The 22,838-nt window shown below is 37.5% G+C and overlaps 1 protein-coding gene across 3 annotated transcripts in view; it reads left to right on the forward strand.

Annotated features, from left to right (window-relative positions):
- The first annotated feature begins 5,699 nt into the window (after nucleotides 1-5,699).
- SLC15A2 (solute carrier family 15 member 2) overlaps nucleotides 5,700-22,838 on the forward strand; it is a 34,603-nt gene continuing 17,464 nt past the window's right edge. The window contains exons 1-7 of one of the 3 annotated variants that reach the window (XM_036018165.1): nucleotides 5,700-5,990; nucleotides 7,865-7,952; nucleotides 8,551-8,692; nucleotides 13,472-13,564; nucleotides 14,678-14,777; nucleotides 16,836-16,926; nucleotides 17,200-17,277. In XM_036018165.1, coding sequence (XP_035874058.1) covers nucleotides 5,853-5,990; nucleotides 7,865-7,952; nucleotides 8,551-8,692; nucleotides 13,472-13,564; nucleotides 14,678-14,777; nucleotides 16,836-16,926; nucleotides 17,200-17,277 — 730 coding nt within the window. In that variant the 5' untranslated portion in view covers nucleotides 5,700-5,852. The remainder of the gene's footprint in view (nucleotides 5,991-7,864; nucleotides 7,953-8,550; nucleotides 8,693-13,471; nucleotides 13,565-14,677; nucleotides 14,778-16,835; nucleotides 16,927-17,199; nucleotides 17,278-22,838) is intronic. The other 2 variants (XM_028504601.2, XM_036018166.1) reach the window with 2 other exon arrangements.

Here is a 22,838-nt window from a genome sequence, read left to right on the forward strand (position 1 = left end):
TTGTCATTTCCTACCACAAAACCTGTTGAGATTTCATGTTGAAACAATAGATTGATTTCGGGAATATTTGTTTACAATATGAACCTTCCAAATTATGATCATGGTAGGTCTCTCTATTTGTTTAGATCTTTTTAAATTTCTTTAAATAATATTTTATACTGTTTATTATTGAGGTCTTGAACATCTTTCATTAGATTTACTTCAGGTATTTTGTATGCTATTATAGCTGATACTATTTTTTAAATCCCCCTTTCTATTTGCTTCTGCTGAGTTTAAATATTTATTTTTGACTGGAGGGTATGAGGCTGACACATGTGTCATGAGGGCCTGGTAGGGGAAACTTTGCAGGTGGTGCAGGGTAGTCAGCCCTTACCCCAGAGGGTCCACAAGTTTTTTGTCAACCTTTAAAGGTACAGAGATGGCAGATAAAAATCAAAAGCTCTGGAGTCTGGGACTTCTGGTCAAGATGGAAATGTAGGTAGACACACTTTGCCTCCTTGCACAACCATAAGAATGATCACAACTAACCTCAAAACAAAAAAACACCCAGAACTGCCAGAAAATTGAACTGTATGGAAGTCCAACAATCAAGGACTTAAAGAAGCCATATTCATCCTGACTGGTAAGAGGGGCAGAGCCAGGGAGGAGAGGACTTGGTGTGGCAGCAGCAAGGCAGCAGCAGGAGTAATGAGAGGTGCCACATTCACATGTGGTGGATGAAAATCAGGAATGATACCTGGGGAGCAAGTGATGCTAGTCCCAGGTCAGACCATGTAGCCCAGGGTTCCAAAACCAGGAAAATAAAGCCTCATAACTTTTGGCTATAAAAAACAGTGGGGGTTGGGGTGGTGGAAGAAACTACCAGTCTCTCAGGAGAGACCATTTAAAGGGTCCACATGGTCCTAGAACATATGCAAACCCACCCACTCTAGGAACCAACACCAGGGCAACAGGTAAAGGGCCGCCAGTCACGTAGGGAAGTGAGTGAAGTGACTGGAAGTGGAGCGAGTGCCGAGTCAGTCTCCAGCAGCTAGGCAGCAGCATTGTCCCCTCTCCAACCTCTCCCCCACATACGGAGCCACAAAGCATTGCCCCACCCTGGTGAATACCTAAGGCTCTGCTCCACACTACTTAACAGGTGCACCAAGACAGGAAGTCAAAGCTGTTCTGCCTAATACACAGAAGCAAACACAGGGAGGCTGACAAAAAGAGGAAACAAAGAAAAATGGCCCAAATGAAAGAAGAGAACAAAACCCCAGAAAAAGAACTAAACAAAACAGAGATAGCCAACCTATCAGATGCAGAGTTCAAAATACTTTTGAAAGGATACTCAGAGAACTCACTGAGTAGGACAAAAGCACAGGGGAAGAAATGAAGGCTACACTAAATGAAATAAAGAAAAATCCACAGGAAACCAACAGTGAAGGGAAGGAAGCTGGGGTTCAAGTCAATGATTTGAAGCATAAGAAAGAAAACAGTCAACCAGAACAGAATGAAGAAACAAGAATTCAAAAAACGAGAATAAGAAGACTCTAGGATAACTCCAAAAGTGCCAACATCTGAATCAGGGGTGCCAGAAGGAGAAGAGGAAGAGCAAGAAATTGAAAACTTAAATGAAAAAATAATGAAAACTTCCTTAATTTGGTGAAAGAAAGATATACAAGTGCAGGAAGCACAGAGTCCCAAACAAGTTGGACCCAAAGAGGAATACATCAAGACACATAATTAAAATGCCAAAGATTAAAGGTAAAGAGAGACTCTTAAAAGCAGCAAGAGATAAGGAGACAGTTACCTACAAAGGAATTCCCATAAGACTATCAGCTGACTTCTCAAAAGAGAGCTTCCAGGCAAGAAGGGGCTGGAAAGAAGTATTCCAAGTCATGAAAGGCAAGGACCTACATCCAAGATTACTCTATCCAACAAAGCTTTCATTTAGAATGGAAGGGCAGATAAAATGCTTCCCTGATAAGGTCAAGTTAAAGGAGTTCATCATTACCAAGCCCTTATTATATGAAATGTTAAAGGGACTTATCTAAGAAATAGAAGAATATCAATAACTATGAACAATAAAATGACAATAAACTCACAAATACCAATAACTGAACCTAAAAAACGAAAACTAAAACTAAGCAAACAACTAGAATAGGAACAGAACTGGAGAACTGTAGATCACATGGATTGTTTTCAGTGGGGGATTGGGGGAAGAGAAGAATGGAGGGGAATGGCACAGGGAATAAGAAGCATAATTGGCAGGCATAAAATAGATGGGGAGGTTAAGAATAGTACAGGGATTGTAAATTGTGCTGCTATGAACATTGGGGTGCATAGGTTCTTTTGGATTGGTGTTTCAGGGTTCTTAGGATATAGTCCCATCAGTGGAATTGCTGGGTCAAAAGGCAGATCCATTTTTAGTTTTCTGAGGAAGTTCCATACTGCTTTCCATAGTGGTTGTACCAGTCTGCAGTCCCACCAACAGGGCACTAGGGTCCCCTTTTCTCCACAACCTCTCCAAGACTTGTTGTTTGTTGCTTTGCTTATGATGGCCATTCTGACTGGTGTGAAGTGGTATCTCATTGTGGTTTTAATCTGCATCTCTCTGATGGCTAGCCATATTGAACATCTTTTCATGTGTCTCTCCATCCTCTGCATGTCCTCCTTGGAGAAGTGTCTGTTCAAGTCCTTTGCCCATTTTTTAATTGGGTTGCTTGTCTTCTTAGAGTGGAATCGTGTAAGTTCTTTATATATTTTGGAAATTAAACCCTTGTCTGAGGTATCATTGTCAAATATGTTTTCCCATACAGTTGGTTCTCTTTTTATTACAATAGCTAAGTGCTGGAAGCAATGTAGGTGCCCATCAGTAAATGAATGGATCAAAAAACTATGGTATATTTACACAATGGAATTCTATGCAGCAGAAAGAAAGAAGGAACTCCTACCCTTTGCAACAGCATGGATGCAGCTGAAAAGCATTATGCTAAGTGAAATAAGCCAGGCAGTGAAAGACAAATACCATATGATTTCACCTTTAACAGGAACCTAAACAACAAAACAAACAAGCAAGCAAAATATAGTCAAAGACACTGAAATAGAGGACAGGCTGACAGTGACCAGAGGGGAGAGGGGAGGGAACTTCAGGGGAGAATGGGAAGAGTTTACAGGAACAAATATAAAAGACACATGGACAAAAACTAGGGGGTGGTGGAAATGGGAGAGAGGTGGGGAGGGATGGGTGGGTGGGCTGGAATGGGAGTAAAGAACAGAAAACTGTACTTGAACAATTATGAAAAATATATATAGTACAGGGAAACAGAGAATTCAAAGAACTTATATGTACAACCCATGGACATGAACTAAGTAAGGGTGGGGCATGCTGCAGAGTTGGGAGATACAGGGCAGAGGGGAGGTAAGTGGGAGAAAAACATTGAGAAAATTGTAATGGCATAATCAAAAAATACACTTTTAAAAAGTAAAAGAAAATTAATGTCAATACTCTAAAGTTTGGTATTTGGGGTACCTGTAAGCACAAATAAATTGGTGCATTGCATATGAATGCTATTTCATCTGCTCTGCTAGATCAAATGCTATTCTAGAGATGCAAGGCTAGAACAGGAGGAGCCATTGACACAAACCTTCAAGGCATCTGTGCCTCCAGTGGTTGACTAGTAATTTCATTTGTTTTGCTTCCAGAAAGGATAACTACAGCTTAATTATTGATGACACAGTCAAAAATTAATCTGGACTCAGGTAAAAGTTGTGGGATGGAGGATGAGTGTAAAAGAAGCTGGGATGGGAAGACATGGTCAAAGTCTGAGATAGTTTATGGAAGAAAGGTCAGGCTTTTCCTGGATTTGTAAATAAATTACTCATGGTCTCAGTTACATAATTCACTCTCCTGTTTCCTGACATCCTTGTTGGTTTCTTCATTTTTCTTATGGCTCTCTGATCATTCTTTTTCTTTCTCTTTTGACTGTCAACTACATGGGCATCCTACTGTTAGCGAAAATTATACTGTATAAAATTCACCTATTAATCATCATGCCCATTCTTGTTCCTCTCTGATAAGGACTAAATATATTCTGGAGTATTTGGGAGTTCATCCAGTTTTTAAAAATGAGGAAAATAATATTTGCAATAGCACCTAAAAAGTAACTGGTTTATAATTTTTGTTCAAATTAAATTTTATTTATTAAAAATAATGGATTCATCTTGAAGTAATGAAAACACTGGGAGTGAATTTAGCAAAGGAGAAGAATGATTCCCAAACGTACATCACCAACACTTTTCTCTCATTTCCTTTAGCCCCATGTCTTTAAGTGCTTTTGGAATATTTCTATTTGAACTTTACTATGTTAAAAACCACAAATCATTATCTTTTGTTCTTTTCAATTTTTTAAAATTGATTGATTTAAGAGAGAGAGGGAAAGAAACATCAATGTGAGACAAACATCGACCAGTTGCCTCCCATACACACCCCAACCAGGGATGAACCTACAACCTAGGCATGTGTCCTGACTGGGAATTGAACCAGCAATCTTGCAGTTCACGGAACAACAGTCTAACCAACTGAGCCATGCAGCCAGGGCTCTACATCTGTTTCACCTCTCCAAATTCAATTTTGTGTTGATTTTTGTTCACCATTGCATTTCAGTTTACTAATACCAATCTTTATCTGTCATGGTGAAATTCCAGTTCTGCCACATACTGCCTACATGATTTTGGAAAAATTATTTAACCTCTTGGGACATTCATTCCTATAAAATGAGCAAAGTCATAAGACTTAGAATAGATAGATAGGTAATATATACAGGGTTGGGAAAAAGTTGGCTTACTGTTGTGAGTATAGTTGTGAGAAAGTTTATTTTTGTATAATTATATATATTTGTTTTATTGCTTTTCAATTACAGTTGTCCTGCTTTTTTCCCCATTTCTCTCCCCTATCCCATCCCCTTCAGGTCCCACAGTCAATCCCCCCCATTGTCCATGCCCATGAGTCCTCTATTCCTGTTCTTTGGCTTGCCCCTCCCCCTTATTTCCCCCATTATCCCCCTCCCTCCTCCTCTCTGCCATTCGATGCAGCAATTCCACTACTGGGACTATACCCTAACAATCCTGAATCACCAATTCACAATAACCTACACACTATAATGTTCATAGCAGCATTCTTTACAATAGCCAAGTGCTAAAACAGCCTAAATGCCCATCAGTAAATAAGTGGATCAAAAACTGTGGTACATATATACAATGGAACACTATGCAGCAGAAAGAAGGAACTCTTACATTGTGACTGCATGGATGAAACTGGAGAGCATTATGCTAAGTGAAATGAGCCAGGAGGTGAAAGACAAATACCAGATGATCTCACCTATATGTGTAACCTAATCAACAAAACAAATGAGCAAAATATAACCAGACACTTGGAAATAAAGAACAAATTGACAGTAATTATTGTATTATTTTTCATAGGAGCAACTATAAATCAACTTTTGCTCCACCCTGTATGTTCTGTAAATGGCAGCTATTGTTATCCTCAAATCACTGTTTAAATCCATGCTTGGAGAATTGTATTCTTAACTATTTTGCATTCTTTTGCAATTCTCCAGCATTGTCTTTCACATCTTGTAATGTGTTGCTCTCACTTCTCCAGGTTTAGCTTTCACATAGCTATCCTTTGAATGAACTGGTCTCTGAGACAGAACCCTTTATTTTCCTATAGATTTGTGTTTTGCTCTGGGTCAGGCAGTTACTGAAGCCTCCACCCACAGGGTTAAACCTAGTTGCCGAAGCCACCCCCACCTCCCAGTGCCCCTTTTCCCAGTAGGCTGGCAGCTGTCCCGAGTGCTTACCGAAGCCAAATGCTTGAAGAGAGAGAGAGAGTAAAGCCAGCTATGAATTCCTTCCAGAAAAATGAGTCCAAGGAAACTTTTTTTTCACCTGTCTCCACTGAAGAGGTACCACCTCGACCTCCCAAACTTCCAAAGAAGCCACCTCCGGTGAGTCCCCAGGTTCATTTACATCTCTAACAGGGACAGACTTGCACTTTTGGTTTTCCTTCTTGGCCTCTTGGAGCTTCAGGCTGAACTGCATTAGGGTATTACAACTATTCTTTCTTGGAGTTAGAATTAACATGAAAACCAAATCTAAACAGAGGTTTCCTGTACTTAGGAGAGGAAACAGCAGGAAGAAGTAGTCAAAGTTCTTCATCTGAGATTCAGAACTTTGCTGTGTTTCATTGTATGTATGTTCTGAATTTATCTGAAGCGAAGGAGGAAAAAAGTAATTTGAAAGTCCAGGGAAACTTGGCAAGCACTCCTTGTCTGGAGAACTGTGTGTGATTGTTCTTTCTTTACCAATATAAAAGTTCAACCCTTAGTTCCCCCTGTGGGCAGAGTCTTAGGCTGGACATCAGACAAGTTTTAGAATAATAGATCCAGTCTCTCTTCTAGCTTACAGTGGGAAACAGGATAGAGAAACAAAGAAATAATAATATTTTGTATTATATATATACTTGTTTAAACACTTCAAATTCATTATCCCGTGGAATCCTCACATCAAAATCCTGTAGTAGAGAGGACACAGTAATAGCAGCCAATATTTACTGAGTTCTTAATATGGGCCAAGAGGTAGTATTATTCTCATTTCTTTGGAATAACAGAACTGAGGCATGAAGGCAGATATAGTGACATGGTCAGGCTCAGTATGTTAAGCCAGCCAGTGACAATATTACAAAACAAGTGAAGTGTGTTAACAAAACTTCAGCTTGTGTAATTCTCTCATTGTGAGCTGGGAAGGTAAGAAGCTGATTCATTGTGTCTTTCAAGCAAGTTATTGTCATACATTAACATATTAATATTTAGGAGAGTTGTTTATATCTATCCATATGGGTAAACAAATGAAAAAAATAATTTGTTGCTTTATCTATTTATTTATTTTGTTATAGGTCTTCTGGTACCATACAATTTAAGACTGCTTATAAAGATGCTTAAATTTCTTATGAAATAAGAGGCAATACAAATCTCGTAACATTTGACTCTCCCAAGGACAGATATCTTTATCCCCCTCTTCCCCTTCAAGTTTCTTGGGCTATTATAATGCGTAGGGATTTCAAATAAAAGATAACATTCCTTATATTCTGACTGACACAGTGCATGAAATAGCATAGTCCTTTTAAAATCTAATAAGATTACAAAAAATACACTCAAGTCTCTTTTATAGGATGAATGGACATTTAATTTTATAAGATTTAAGAACTCTCTGTGTAAGGTCAAGGTGATCAATCAGCTTACCTTTAGCTATCTATGTTGGGCTCAGAGCCTGGCTCCAGCAGCCTCTGAGTAGGAAGGCATCATATTGCCAAGATTCCTCCCAGCGTGGCAAAAAGGGCAGGTGGGGACATGGAGGTTAATTTGCACAGTGGAGCTAAGCAGGTTACTGACATCTAAATGTAACTGCTTGGATATCAAGTGCTCTATATATAGGTTACCTCCTGTTCTGTATCTAGAAATAAGTAATGACTAATCTGCCCAGAGCCTCAGGCTTTTCAGTTAGTAGTTGTGGGAACATAGCAGGTCCTGTGTCTGGGATCAAGGAATGTCTGAGCAGTTCCATGTTAAATGAATGAGGAGCAAGTCACATCCAGGATAGCTTCTATTGCTCCTAAATCAGCAATGCAAGCACTTTTAGTAGATAATAGGCACCGTTTCATGGTGCTGTTCATAATAGGCTGTTTCATGAATAGGCACCATTGCTTCGCATTCCCTCTCATGATGACTTCAAATAAATGAATTTTTCTGCTGTGGAACAATATAGTGGTTGAAATGGGGGTGAGGAAGCTTATGCTTGAACCATTGTCTCTTCTGCTTCGTAGAAAATCTGTGGCTCCAACTATCCACTGAGCATTGTCTTCATTGTGGTGAATGAATTCTGTGAGCGCTTTTCCTATTATGGAATGAAAGGTAATTGTGTATCTCAAAGTCTTATTCTTCTCCACTCACCCTCACCCCATGTTTGTAATGTCTGGTCTTCTTGTATGTATTTATTAACCACTCTTTCTGTCTTCATCTAAATTGGTCCTTTCCTTTGTCCAGGACTTACAATAAATGCCTCATGGGATTTCCCCTAGTAATTGATACAGGGCAAGAAAAGAAAGGCCTAATAGAAACCAGAACACAGTCTGTGAGAACGTAAGCTGGAAAATGCTCACCATCTGAGTTCCATCTTCATATCTGTTCCTTAGTTCTGTGAACTGTACTGTTGCTGAGAAAGAGGAGGAAGGGATATTAGAAGCACCACATTATCTTTATGGTTGGCCTAAATGATGCCATGTGTGCACATAGACTGAAGGGAAGAATATTGCATTTGTACACTAAGCATCGTCCCATCTCAGCTCCCATGGGCCCTGCTTCTAGTGCCTAGCAGTCAGTCCTCAGTCACTTCACTGAAAGGAATGTTGAAGGTCAGGGTCACCTTCAAAGACCAGAGATCAAATGTACTTCTCTTCCATAAGTCAATGTAATGCATCTATCTTATTTTGCTTCCCTTTTTTCACCTTAGCTGTGCTGACCCTGTATTTCCTGTATTTCTTGCACTGGAATGAAGATACTTCCACATCTGTATACCATGCCTTCAGCAGCCTCTGTTATTTCACTCCCATCCTGGGAGCAGCCATTGCGGACTCATGGTTGGGAAAATTCAAGTAAGGAAGATGGAAGATCACATCCCCAGGAGCTTCACAGATTAATTGTGCAGAGGTTACCACTTAGAACCTGTTCTTCCAAACAAGAGTATACTATGTCACCCATGACAAATAGAATCTCTCTAAAACAGACATTATTAGTTTTTCCAATATTTTGATATCCTTTTCAATTAGGAGTTGTTTTGTTTTTTCTTAAATCTAATTTTAATTGTCTATCATGTAGTTTAAGACCAGTTCATATTCTTATCTCAGGGGAAATAAACATTACCACCCACCAGAAAATTTATAATTTATAATTTTAGAGACCTCATTGTAGCTATTTGATATACCCTTCATCTCCTCTTTGTATTGAATGATCTCAGCCTCTTTGGTATCTTCCTATGAGTCCCTCTTCTCAGTTTTATAACCAACTCTTTTTTTTCTCCTCTAACCTCTTCCTGTAGTTTCCTTCTTAAGAATATAAATATCTTTATGAGTTAGACTAATGGTCTATTCAGTTGAGTATCTTTTAGGCCCCTGAAAATAGCACCAAGAGACATCTATAGGGGGACAACTATGTAACATACTCATAGGCTAGAGATGGATATCAGATATTCATCACCCAGTTACTTTCTATGGACTTGTCACCTATGGATTTATCTAAATTAGCATTTCTCAAAGTACATTCTGTTGAAAACCGATTATATAGGATATAATGAGTGTTGTGTAGGAAAATAAAGATCTCATGGTGAAATAAGTTTGGAAAATGCTAGGCTGAATGAAGCTTAAAAGGTTTCTTTACTGTTATAGCCTTCAACATGCTAATAGGCACTGTAAAATCTCAAAGAGAAAGTTATGTCATTTAGTGTTTCCCAAACTTGTTTGATCATAGAATATTTTTTCAGGGTATCTTGTGGACCTACTGTTTCAAGGAATCCTCTCTAGTAAACACTGTTTTATATCTCATTGTTCTAAAGTGTTTAATCAACACCTTATATATAGCTACAATGTATGTATATTAAACACAATTTTCTGATTTAAGAGAGGGATGGTGAGTAGGTGGCTGAGATCTGTTTGTTCCTTATGTAGTATTAGTTTCCAAGTCTATTCAAATAGGGGGCTGGTAGTATATGCAGAATGAAAAGAATAAGCTGTGGTCTGTATTCAGTTATAGAATAAATGACTCACATACACAACTAGTACTGTACTTTTATCTATTTTCTAAATGACTTTTTTTAAAATTAAAGGAGTACAGTTCTGGGATTTGGTGAATAATAGCTTCCTGTCTATTTCAGAGAAAATATAACAACCTCCATTTATGCCCTCAGTCTCAATCCTTTTTGAGGTATTATTTTTTAAAATTATTTTTATTAAAGTATTAAAATCCAAAGGTCTTAGTACAAAGTATACAGCTTGATGAATTTTTACATATGTATCACCATTACCTACATTATTCTCCCTAGGCTTTTTGTACCCTCAATATTCCCCTCTCTTGCTTTCAAATTCCCTCTTAGAAGCATGTGCAAATTTCTGATACCTTTAAACAATTGTTAACCCTCCTTTCAAACTGTCTTCTCTTATTACCATTATCTCCAAACTTTAAAAAGAATCATCTATATTTGTTGCCTTCCTTTCTCACTGTTAATTATCACCCCTTAGGGCAGAGTAATATAATGCAGTAGGATCCAATTCAATTTAATTTAATCTGATAAAATTTAATTGAGTAAATGTTTATCAAACATCTATTTGTTCAAAAAAGTAGGGGGGGTGTAAAGAGATGGATAAGACACAAATACCTGCTTCATATTGTTCATATTGCAACTACCTTTAATGCAGAGCAGCAAATTGTGGTAAGTACAATAAAATATGACATAAATCATCTCTTTAGCCTATTGAAAGTCTTCTAAGATCATTGACAGTGATCTTTTTGTTAACAAATTCCAGTGTTGTTTTCAAGATTCTTGTTCAGTTTGAACTTGTTTTAACATCTTAGTCTATTTATCACTCCTATATTCTTGAAAATTCTTGGGCTTCTCTAACAGTGCATTTTCTGATTTTCTTCCTCATACTCCTTTTGGGTTCTTCTTTATTTGGCTTCTCTTTTTTTCCTTTTGTTTACTTAACTCTTTCCTGAGTGTAGGCATTTCCCCAGGGTGCATCATTTATTTTTCTCTTTCTTCACATTCTCTTTTAGCAAATCCTATGGTGTCAATATTAGCTATATGCACATAGCTCCTCAAACTCTGTAATCTTAACTTCTCACTCAAGATATGTTATAACTGCATATTGCCATTCATCTCCTGGATGTTCTACCTTACCCCACCTCCCACACCAACACCGCCCACGTTCAGTCAGTTACCAAATTCTACCAATTCAATTTGTATAATATTTCTCACATGTGTCACTCTTCAGCAGTGAATCTCACTGCCATTTATTGCCACTACTTGAGTTTTGGTCTTCATTACCTCAAATTGGTCTATTGAGAAAGACACCTAAAATGTTGTCACTACTTCCCAGAACTTTTTCTTAGAATTGAGCCTATACACTACTGCCAAATTAATCTTCCTAAAAGAAATCTCTGTTCACATTACTAGTCTGCTCAAAATTTTCTGATGACTAACCCATTTCTACTAATCTCAACCCAACTGACCTTTCTGCTCTTATTGTCATATTCCCTTTTAAGACTGTTTTCTAGAGAAAAATGAATGCTACTATTTCCTTAATAATAGTCAGTGCATACCTTTTCTATCTCGGTTTGCTCTGTTTCTACTTCATGGAATCTCCTTCCCCTTTCCAAATCCTTTAAGGCTTAGTTTAAATGTCTCCTATATTATGGATTATTCTCTACTCCTCACCTTTCACTACTAGTCAGAAGTAATCTAATCTTCTCTGAACTTATTTTTTACTCTTATATAGCATTTACTAAACTCTATCTTATTTGTGTATGCCTAATATTTTCTTCTAAACAGAGAATAAAGTCTCATTTATATTTTTACCCCCAGCATCTAGAAGAGTGCTTGATAAATGTTTCGGTTAATAAATGTATTCACCCTCAGATACTCAAAAGTAGTCGCAAGACTGATAGCTGTGGGAAGGCAAGAAGGTGGTTTTAATCCCTCCTGTTGGTTTTTATACCCTATGACCCATGCCTATCAGTGGGACTTGATGATGTTGGCAATCACTTATAGCCACTCTCTTAAATGTTTTTATTACCAAATATGCTTTTGGATGTCCTGTCTGTACTTCTGCTTTCTCTTTCTTCTACTGTGTTGATAGCATTTTGACCTCCCTCCTATCTTCTTTGCCTGGTCAGAGGCAACTCTCTTCACACTAGGTCTCTTCCTTTGCAATCACTGCACATAATCCTCAGTTCCTAAGCTTTAATGAAAATTAATTCTGGTAGTGGCATAAAATTTAAAATTTCTGCCTCTTTCCTTTTCCATTTCTACATTAACTTGGTCATGATGACACTAAAGGAACACTCGACTATCAATTAGAATGTTAGAAGTGCTAGACCTAGCCCCAGTACTAATTGGAATGTCACTTAGGACTGTCAAAGCTTCTATCTTTCTGATTTTTATTTTCATCATTTGCAAGTGGAAGCTAGGTCAAGTCTGTCTAAAACACTCTGTGTTATATGGTTGGAATTTTAATGATCCCAGTGATCTCATTTCAAATGTGGAATTTCCAAGTCTTTCTTGACTTCTTTCTCCTTCTGTTACTTTGCTGCTATTAGCCTCCTCTCTTATATTCTTCATCTCCTTAATCTTTCACCTAGAAAGATGCCTATTTTCCTTCTAAGCATGTACACTTCTCTCATTCATGTAGTTCAGTAATTCGATATTGCTCTGATCTCCCTACTCAGACTCTATTACTCCAGCTCAGACTCCTTTTGATTTTTCTCTCTGATGATCTAACATAGGTCATCTCTTTTAGATTCATGATAGCTGGCCTTTTTCCAGTCCCTTTTCATTTCTATTTTTTCTACTTATTCTTTTTATTCCAATAAAGAGAACTTTTCTCTAGAAGATCCTACCTACAAAACGTTTTTGCAAAACCCTGTCACTTCCTTCTAATTTTAATTAGCCCTTCTGATATTAATTAGTCACCTGATTTTTTACCCTCTACTTGCCATTATAAATCTCTTAAGATCCTCCCTTGGAGAGCCAACCTAGGAAGATTAGACATTTAGAATGAGAAATCCACACTCAAGTTTCTGGTATTTTCAGCCTTTCTTTCTGATACCTTCATTTTATTCATTATATTTTACATTAACATGTAATACTTTAAAATTACAGATATAAACTATAGAATTTCCAAGTTTCCTTCTAGTACTAACATTCTACTTTTACATAAAGAGAATACTAGTGTGGTGATATACATAAGGAGTATTGTATATATGGTCATATGCTTTATTTCAGTGTGTACACGTCTATGTATGTTCTCACTGGAATTCCTTACTCTTCTGCTTTCTGTTTGCCATTCAGATTTCTTGGAAAAGCAACAGAACAGGAAGTCCCTACCAGCCATGTGATCTTTATCACTGGAAAGTCTATTCAAAGTCTCTGGCTCCTTTCTCACCCTTGGTTAACCTCTAACATTCAGGGCAAAGAGTTCCTCTCTCTTTTTCTAGTCTGTTTATTTCATTCACCATTATTATTTTAATTTTCATTTCCTAAGTAATTTTTCCTTCCCCCCGCCTTACTTATCCTGGCACTGAAAATACTATGAACTTTGAGTCTATGTTACTCAAGTCTCTGAATGCTGTTTCTAGGCTGACTGATTTAACTCTCTCAACAGGACAATTATCTCTCTATCCTTGGTGTATGTGCTTGGCCATGTGATCAAGTCCTTGGGTGCCTTACCAATTCTGGGGGGACACATAGTACACACGTGAGTAAAATTATGGAATAAACAGAACCATTTTCTTCCATTAGACAGGTAAATGTCTCATGTATTCATCACAGATTATTTTCCATTTTCTTATCAAAGATGTCTCTTTATTTTACAGCCTACTGTTGTTTTATTACCAAGTTGGTTAAGAAAAAATTATTTTCTGGTTGAACTCTTTCCTACTTTATCTGAGTTTGTTTTCATTAAATATTTGAGTACTTATAGATTGCCTAGTTAATATCCTCTTCATAAAAACTCACCATATGCTTGAAGATAATTATTAAAACCTTTATGCCCTGTGTATTCCCTCACTATTCACCCATCCATGCATCTGTACTTCACCAGGGTCAACAAATGTCTGTAATATTTCTTTATAATTCATTATAGAAGTCATATTCAAAGCTTGGATATTTTCCATTCATTTGTAGTTGCATATATTTCAGCTGCTGTATCCACTTTTACTAAAGTTATTCATGTTTATGGGACAAGAAGCATTTGATAGCTTTTTATGTCTGTTGGTTCAGTCAGTAAAGATGATTCCATTTGTTTAAGAAACAGGTCATATGTATTCATGTCTATAATGTGCCTATACATGTATTTTATCCAGTAAGTGAAGAATTTTGTTTGAAATTTAAAAAATATTAGATACCTCCTTACTGGTGTCCCATCAAAAATCAGTGACACTGCTCCTACTAATTACGATGAATTTTAACATTGTGTTGTGTGCTTAGTAACAGTACATGGGATAAAGGTTCATATGATCTTTCCATTGAAGTGTCTCTTTGAGTAAGGCAAGACAGAGAACCAGAGCTTTAATTTTGAAGTCACTGCAGTATGTGCTTTTATCCATTGTACACAAGGAGTACATGAAAATGTCAGGGACAAAATCCTCCCATGCAATAAATACTTTCTGGTGGAGGCTCAATGGTCATAAAGCTCTTAAGTGTCCCCACGTCTGTCCTGGGAGTAAAAGCAGATGGAAAGTACCCATAGGTTAGAAATGTAAAGGGGATCTTTGCCCTTGTATATTTTTTCCCTCATGTAGCTCTATATTCAGTTTCTACAGATGTGTTTAATATCAATATGGTTAGTGTCGTCACCTCTCCGTTTCAGCGTGCTATCATTGACTGGCCTGAGTCTAATAGCTTTGGGGACAGGAGGTATCAAACCCTGCGTGGCAGCTTTTGGTGGAGACCAGTTTGAAAAAAAACATGTAAGAGTCCTTTTAATCCTATATTTTCAAGAATGTAGAGCAGGCATTAAAAGAGATACCTGGAAGGTAGCCATTTGCCAAGATTGAAGTAATTGACTGGTGAGATGCTATCTAAGGAGTTATGTTTCATTTTGCACTGCTTTCATTTTGTACTGGTTGTTAATAGAGTGAAAAAGTGAAAATGGTCAAAGGAAAGTGACCAGGGTGGTAGATGGACTAAAAGACACATCTTATGAAGAAAGGTTGAGGGAAAGGGAGATATTTAGCCTGGATAGGACAAGAATTAAAAAGAATATAATAGCTCTCTATACATTATGGACAAATGTCAGTAACTAAGCCTCAGACCAAAGTGATAGGAAACTAGCTTTTTGCTTGATGGAAGGAAAATCTTTAAATAGTCAGAATTCGAAGTAGTGAGTTTACTCTCACTTGAACTATTTAAGAAGAAACGCAGTACGCACTTTGGCAATGAAAGGGGATGAGTAGTATAGAGATAATTTAAATATTTCTAGTTTCGAGATTCTATGAAAGGCCAAAACAACCAAACAGAATGACTTTCTATAGATGAACTTGTCTAGATCAGCAATTTTCAACTGGTGTGCTGCAAGAATTTTTAAAACATGCATTACCTGACTGTTTAGCCAGGGGCACTGACCTATTTTCCCTTAGGTTGTCAAATTAAAAAAGAAATCACAACAAGCAACACAACAATACCCATCCGGTGTGAATAAATAAAAATTAGACCTATTTTTTGTCAGATCAGCAAAAAATATATTGTTTGATGTGCCACAGAATTTTAGTAATTAGTTTATGTGTGCCATGAGATGAAAAGGTTGAAAATCTCTGGACTAGATGATTGTTCTCTCTTTTTCTAAATACTTTTCATTGTCAATGGGGGAGAAACACTGTGAATAAAGTAAAAATGGTGCTGTATGAGGAAGCAGTGAGAAACAGGCAAGGGAAATAGTCTATTCTTAGATCAGCCAAAATTTCTGGCTTCCTCTCTTTTGCTCTCAATTTTCTTTTTGGTCTGTCTTCGTGTATCCATTCCCTCTTCTCTAGATATTTATCATGCTTCCAGTTTTTCTCTCTCTGTTCTCTTTTAGTGTCTTATCTTCTGTGGCCATAACTTAAATGGTCTGTTACTCTTTAGACCACTTTAGTAATCATTTTAGATTCTTTATATGTCTTGGTGTCCATAGATCATAATTGCTTACCGAGTTTGGAGAAATAACACAACTTTCCCAGGTGGGATTCTATGAACAGTGAGCTATACAAATATGTGGGTGAAATAAAATTTAGATAGAGAGCAGAAGAGGGAGCAAAATACACTATAAAATAGAAAATAGGAAGGACATTTTGCTGTGTCAGGAAAAGATCTGGGGTGCCAAAATGAAGCACAGGAGGACACAACGAATTAGCAACTTTATTTGACATTTGCTTGTGGAGCAGTGGTAATTGCTCCACAAAAATATTTAATAATAGGACATACCCACCTCCAAGTTTCCATCAGCCACTTCCCACAAGCAAAGTGAATTACCCTGCTTAATCAACAATTTACTCCACTGCCCTATGTTCTAATCCTATTTCTACCATGCATTCCACAAACTCTGTTATTTAAATCAATGAATCAATCAATCACTTAATTTGGTCAATAAATATCTATTTAGTCTGTAATATATGCAGGTGCTATGCGAGATAGTGGGGGTTACATAAATGAGTAACACTTCATGATTTCTCTCCTAAAGGAACTCATAACTTACTGAAACAAACATTTAATGCAAAGAGATTAATATAGGACACAGTGACATAGTGTACAGTGTATTTTGGCCAGATAAAAGGGTAAAAGAATGTTAAAAATGCCTGTACTGGGATTTGAAAGAAGGGTAAGTGGTTGTATGGGGTGAGCCAGGTCTGTTTTAAAATATTAATACAATATTCAGATATCACGGAGGCAATATTTGAATCTTTATGTATGTACTTCCAGCTGAATCTGAACATAGCATAGAGTGCAGCTAAGAGGCATATTGAACTGATGGTGTTTTCTGTTTGTTTCAGGAAGAGGAGCGGACTAGATACTTCTCAGTCTTCTACCTCTCCATCAATGCAGGGAGCTTGATTTCTACATTTATTACACCCATGCTGAGAGGTTAGAATCTTCTCTGTGGGGCCCTATATAAAGCTTTACTCCTGCCTGTCAAAAATCTCTCCAAGACTTCCTGCTGTCCATTCTCCTCTTTTATAAGGGCTTGAAAACCCGAGAGAATTTCTTTCAGTCTCGATTTGTCTGGCGCCAAAGAGGGATTATGGATTAGGTGATGGGAGGAAAGAGGATGTCTGCGTCTACAACCTCAAAAACCTGAGCTTGCAGAATAGAACATCAAAAATTCAAGATTCAGGGTTACTTATTTTTTTTCTTTAGGAGATGTGCAGTGTTTTGGGGAAGACTGCTATGCGCTGGCTTTTGGAGTTCCAGGATTGCTTATGGTGATAGCACTTGGTAAGTCCAGTGGGGCAGAGAAAGCTAATAATCACTGATGCCTGCCTGCCACATGAAAAACATCATGTAAGCACTTCACACAAACTATTTTACTCAATCCTCACACAACTCTCTTAGGCAGATGTTATTATAGGGATTTCCCCTAAACATTGGAGATAAATTAACTGAAGTCAGAAAACTGTTTTAAAAAGTGCTCAAGGTTACACAACTAATAAGATTCCTGGAGAGCTTTAAAAAAGGCTGATCCCTGGGCTTAATGTAGGACCAATTAAATCAGTTTCTCTGTGGAATAGGGCCTGATCATCTATAATTTTTAAAAAATCTAGGTGATTCTAATGTGTAGTCAAAGTTGAGTTCGATTGTTATACACTACAATGTGTGTGGAAGAAAGGAAGATAATCCTTTCTCTCGAACTAGCTTATTTCATCTGATAGTTATTCATCTGGTAATTGGAAGACATTCCTAATTCTTTGGGCTTTATAAAGTCACTTCTAGGTTTAGCTGTTTCTGCCCTACTCTGCAATGCTCCCAAGGAGTTTCCTTTTGAGCAAAGAGAATAAGGCAAGTTCGATATGTACGTGGGGACTCATGCAACTTAGATCAAGTGGCATTCTCTTTACCCCTGAGAATCCAGCAATGCAAGAGGAAAGGGGATGTGTGGTTTGCTTAGTTTGTGCAGTCTAAGGGGAAACTTGGACTTGATTGTTTCTAATCATTGACCTGGAAACCTGTTCTCACTCTGAGCCTTTGGGTAACAACCCCCTGGATGAAGTCCAGTCCAAACACATAAAGAACTCAATAGAGTAAAAGAGCCCAGAGACTCAATGTTCAGTGTGATAATTTTCTACCAGGGGGTGGCTAATAGTAATACTTAGATTCCAATTATAATTCCAAGGAAATTTTTGTGTTATTCAGGAGAGCTGCAATAATGCATTCTCTGCTTCCTTCTTCCTTCAAAGCCAACATTTTCCCAAATTGTTTCCTGGTTTTCCAGTGATTGAAACTATGTCTTTTTCTCCAGATCATTGTACAATAATAATATTTAAATATCAGAGTAATTATAAAGACCAAAACAGATGCTACAAGTGAAATTCTTATAAATTATGAAATGTTAAACAAGTATTAGCTGTCATTATTATTCAGCTACTTTACTTTCTTTTTTAAAAAATATTTTTTATTGATTATGCTATTACAGTTTTCCCAATTTCCCCCTCTATCCCCCCTCTGCCCTGCCCCTGCAACCCTCCAGCATTCCCCACCTTAGTTCATGTCCATGGGTTGTGCATATAAGTTCTTTGAGTGCTCTGTTTCCTGCACCATTTTTTTTTATCCCTGTCTACCTTATGCCTACTAACCATGCTTCTTTTTCCCTGTATCTTTTCCCCCCATTCCTCCCTTCCCCCTCCCCACTGCAATCCCTCCATATGATGTCGATTTTTCTGATTCTGTTCCTGTTCTGGTTGTTTGCTGAGTTTTTGTTTCTGTTGTTTTTCTTTTCTTTTACATTCATTTGTTGATAGTTGTGAGTTTGTTGTCATTTTACTATTCATAGTTTTGATCTTTTTCTTAGATAAGTCCCTTTAACATTTCATATAATAAGGGATTGGTGATGATGCACTCTTTTAACTTGACCTTATCTGAGAAGCACTTTATCTGCCCTTCCATTCTAAATGAAAGCTTTCCTGGATAGAGTAATCTTGGATGTAGGTCCTTTCCTTTCATGACTTCAAATACTTCTTTCCAGCCCCTTCTTGCCTGTAAGGTTTCTTTTGAGAAATCAGCTGATAGCCTTATAGGAACTCCTTTATAGGTAACCTTCTTCTTTTCTCTTGCTTCTTTTAGGATTTTCTCTTTATATTTAATCTTGGGTAACTTAATGTTGATGTATCTTGGTATGTTCCTCCTTGGGTCCAACTTCTTTGGGACTCTCTGGGCTTCCTGTACTTCCTAGAAGTCTATTTCCTTCGCCAGATTGGGGAAGTTTTCCTTCATTATTTGTTCAAATAAGTTTTCAATTTCTTGGTCTTCCTCTTCTCCTTCTGACACCCCTGTAATTCAGATATTAGGATGTTTCAGGTTGTCCCAGAGGTTTGTAAGAGTCTCTTCACTTTTTCAAATTTTTGTTTCTTCATTTTGTTGTGGATAGACGTTTATTTTTTCCTTTTGTTCCAAATTGTTGGTTTGAGTCCTGGTTTCCTTCCTGTCACTGTTGGTTCCCTGAATATTCTGCTTTATTTCACTTTGGGTATCCTTCATTTGTTTTTTCATTTTTTCAACCAAGCTCAATCAGATCTGTGAGTATTTTGATTACCAGGGCTTTAAATTCTCCATTGGATACTTTGGTTTCTTCCTGAGAGCAAGCTCACATAGCTCTTTTTCTGAGGCTTTACTCTGTTCTTTCATTTGGGCCATATTTCTTTGTCTCTGTGCACCTGATATATTGTAAGGGGGCAGAGCCTTAGGTATTCACTCAGGCAGGGCAACCTTCCTTGCAGCACAGCGGTGCTGTCTGTCAGGGAGGGGCCAGAGCGGGAACAGTGCAGCTTGATTTCTCATCTCTAGCACATTTTTCAATGGACTCTTGCATGGGACTGGGAGCTTCTGCCACTGCCAAAACCACAGTAGTGCACAGCCACCTCTGAGTCCCCTTAAGTCAGCCCCTCTCTTGCAGCCCACCAAACTCAGCAGCCAGCCCCTCCCCAAAGGTCTGCATGGTTGCTGTGGTTTTTCTGAGTCTCCTGTGCAGTCTACCACCTTACCAGTCTGGTTGTCCTGGTTGATTTTTTCCTTTAATTCCCTTGTGCCTGGCGTTTTTGGTTGTTTATTGATTTCAGATTGGTTGTTATCCTCTTTTTGGTTGTGCAAGGAAGCAAAGGGTCTTTACCTATACCTCCATCTTGGCCAGAACTCTGCTTCACTTTTCTTGGTACTAAAAAATAACTCAATACTTTGTGTTGATAAATAAATTAATCAATTTTTAATTCATTCATTCATTTAATCACCATAAATAAATTAATCAATTTTTTAATTAATTCATTCAACAAACATTTGTTTAACATCTCTATTATGTATCAGATTCTGTACTAGACATTGGGGTCATATTGGTGCATGAGAAAACTATAGTTCATGCTTTCAAAAAAATTTATAAAAATGGGACAACTATAACTGAACAACAGTAAAAAAATTCATTAATAAAAAACTTATATAGCCCAGCAGGAAGAGGAAGACAGACAAGTAAACAGGAATTTACAATATGGTACGATCAATGTCACAACTGGGGAAGTATATAGAAAGCTATAATAACACATAAGAGGAATGTCTGAATAAGACTTTGAGGGTCAAAAGAGGTTTGCCTAAAGAAATGATGTCTAAAGGTAGAACTAAAGAATTAACAGCAATTAATCAAAGAAGAGATTGGAAGTGAAACAAAAATAGGGCATGGTATCTGTAAGACAAGGAAGTAAAATATAGTATGAAATATTCAAAGGCCTTAAAAGAATTCAGATTGCCTGGAGTATAAATGAGAAAAATAAAGAGAAATAGAAACCAGATAATGAAAGGCCCTTTAAGTAATTAAGGAATTAGAAGTTCAGCAGGAGGACAGTGGAGAGCTACAAAAAGATTTTGAACAAAGGAATAAATGTTAGATTTTTATTTTTCAGTAGTGTCTCTGACTATAGTGTGTAGAAAGGGTGAGTAAAGAATACTATCTACCTTGATTACTGAAATTTTGGCACTTCATTAACTTTTGTGCTCAACCTAAGTACCTCATGCAGTTCACCTTTTCCAAGCCCTTGTGGAACTGACAAAACTTGATATGATTAGATTTGTGAAGTGAGGGAGAAGGCAATTCAAAGTTCAGTTAATGGTTCTGACTTGAGCAGCTGGGTAGTGGGGTCATAAACTGAGATAATGAGGGAGAACAGGTTTGCGGCAAGTTCAATGAATTTCATTTTGGACATGTTACATTTTAGGTATCTTGGCATATATAATTAGATTTATCAAACAATTATTTGGAAGTACTGGTATAGAGCTCAGAATAAATGTTTGGGCTGTACATAAATATCTGGTGCTATTAGTGTAAGGATAGCGATTAAGCCATAGAAATAGTGGAAATAACTGGGAGATAACAAGGCTAAGGTAAAAAGATGGTTAGGATAAAACCCCAAAGAGCACCAGCAGTAAAAGATAGGCAAGGACTGCCCTGGCTGGTGTGGCTCAGTGGATTGAGTGCTGGCCTGCAAACTGAAAGGTCACCAGTTTGATTCCCAGCCAGGGCATGTTCCTAGATTGCAGGCCAAGCCCCCAGTTAAGGGTGTGCAAGAGGCAGCCAATCAATGTATCTCTTGCACATTGATGTTTCTCTCCCTTTCTTTCTCCCTTTTTTTCTCTTCTCTAAAAATAAATAAAATCTTTAAAAAAAAAAGATAGACAAAGAGGAAAAGCCCACAAAATATCACGAGGATTTCAAGAAGAAAGGAAATCATTCCATGACAAATATCACTGCGTAAGAAATTGAATTAAAGGTAAAAAATGTCCATTAAATATAGCAACAAGAAGGTCATTGATTTGTTAATATCAATTATGGTAGAATGGTAGAGATTCTGGGAAGTGAATAAGAGATAAGAAAGGGGAAACAGAAAGTATTTATAGCTAAACGGTGACATAGAGTCAAGAGAGGGTACCAAACATGCTTGACTATTATTGGGAACACTCCATTAAAGACAGGTTTAAGATGCAGGAGAAGACCGTGTAATCAGTATGAAAGCACACGTGGCAGGATTACCTTTGTGCAGGAGGATTACCTTCACCTAACTGGACTGAGGAAGTTGAGGGAATTTCCACTTTTTTCTATTTTCATGAAGTAAGAAACTTCATGAAAGTTTCTTACAGGGATATGAGGAGAAAGGGGTTCTATAATAAATTTGGCAAGTCCACTGACCAAAAGTAACCTCCCACAGCTATATGATCATACATTCCTAACTGGCCAGGTCCTGGTGGGTACCATGCCCCAGGCATATTACTGCTTTAGTAAAAGGTTTATCTTTGCCTTCCACAAGCCTAGTCCAATGTTTTTGTGCATCTAGGGTAATGCACCTTTGAAATGCCTCTTTTCCAGACTTCTCAAAGATGTTCCCACCCTCAAGGAAGTACATAATCTTGTCAACGGTCCTATAATCCAAGCCCTGCCTTGCTTTCTCCCACCTTTCTGTAAGCTTCCTTTTCCTCCTCCTTAATTCCAAATGTATAAAAGAAACTGCATAACTGTCATTCTCAAGAGCATTTGAAATCATTCTTCCTGGCATTGTCATAAGCTTGGCTCAAATAAACTTACAAAATTCTCTACAGGTTTGGACATTTCTTATGTCAACAGGGAGAAGAGAAACTCAAAGTCCTTACTCGTCTTTCTTTAGAAGTAGCTTTGAAATTTAAAGGTGACCTTTTTGACTTTATTACCTGGCCTTCCTTTTATCATGCCAATGTCACTATTGAAACCAGAATTCCTGAGATTTCCAGCCTATTTCTAGGATCTTTCTATTTTTAAGAGCAGTTTATTTCCT

Source organism: Phyllostomus discolor, chromosome 2, assembly GCF_004126475.2.
Source record: "Phyllostomus discolor isolate MPI-MPIP mPhyDis1 chromosome 2, mPhyDis1.pri.v3, whole genome shotgun sequence".
Classification (NCBI taxonomy): domain Eukaryota; kingdom Metazoa; phylum Chordata; class Mammalia; order Chiroptera; family Phyllostomidae; genus Phyllostomus; species Phyllostomus discolor.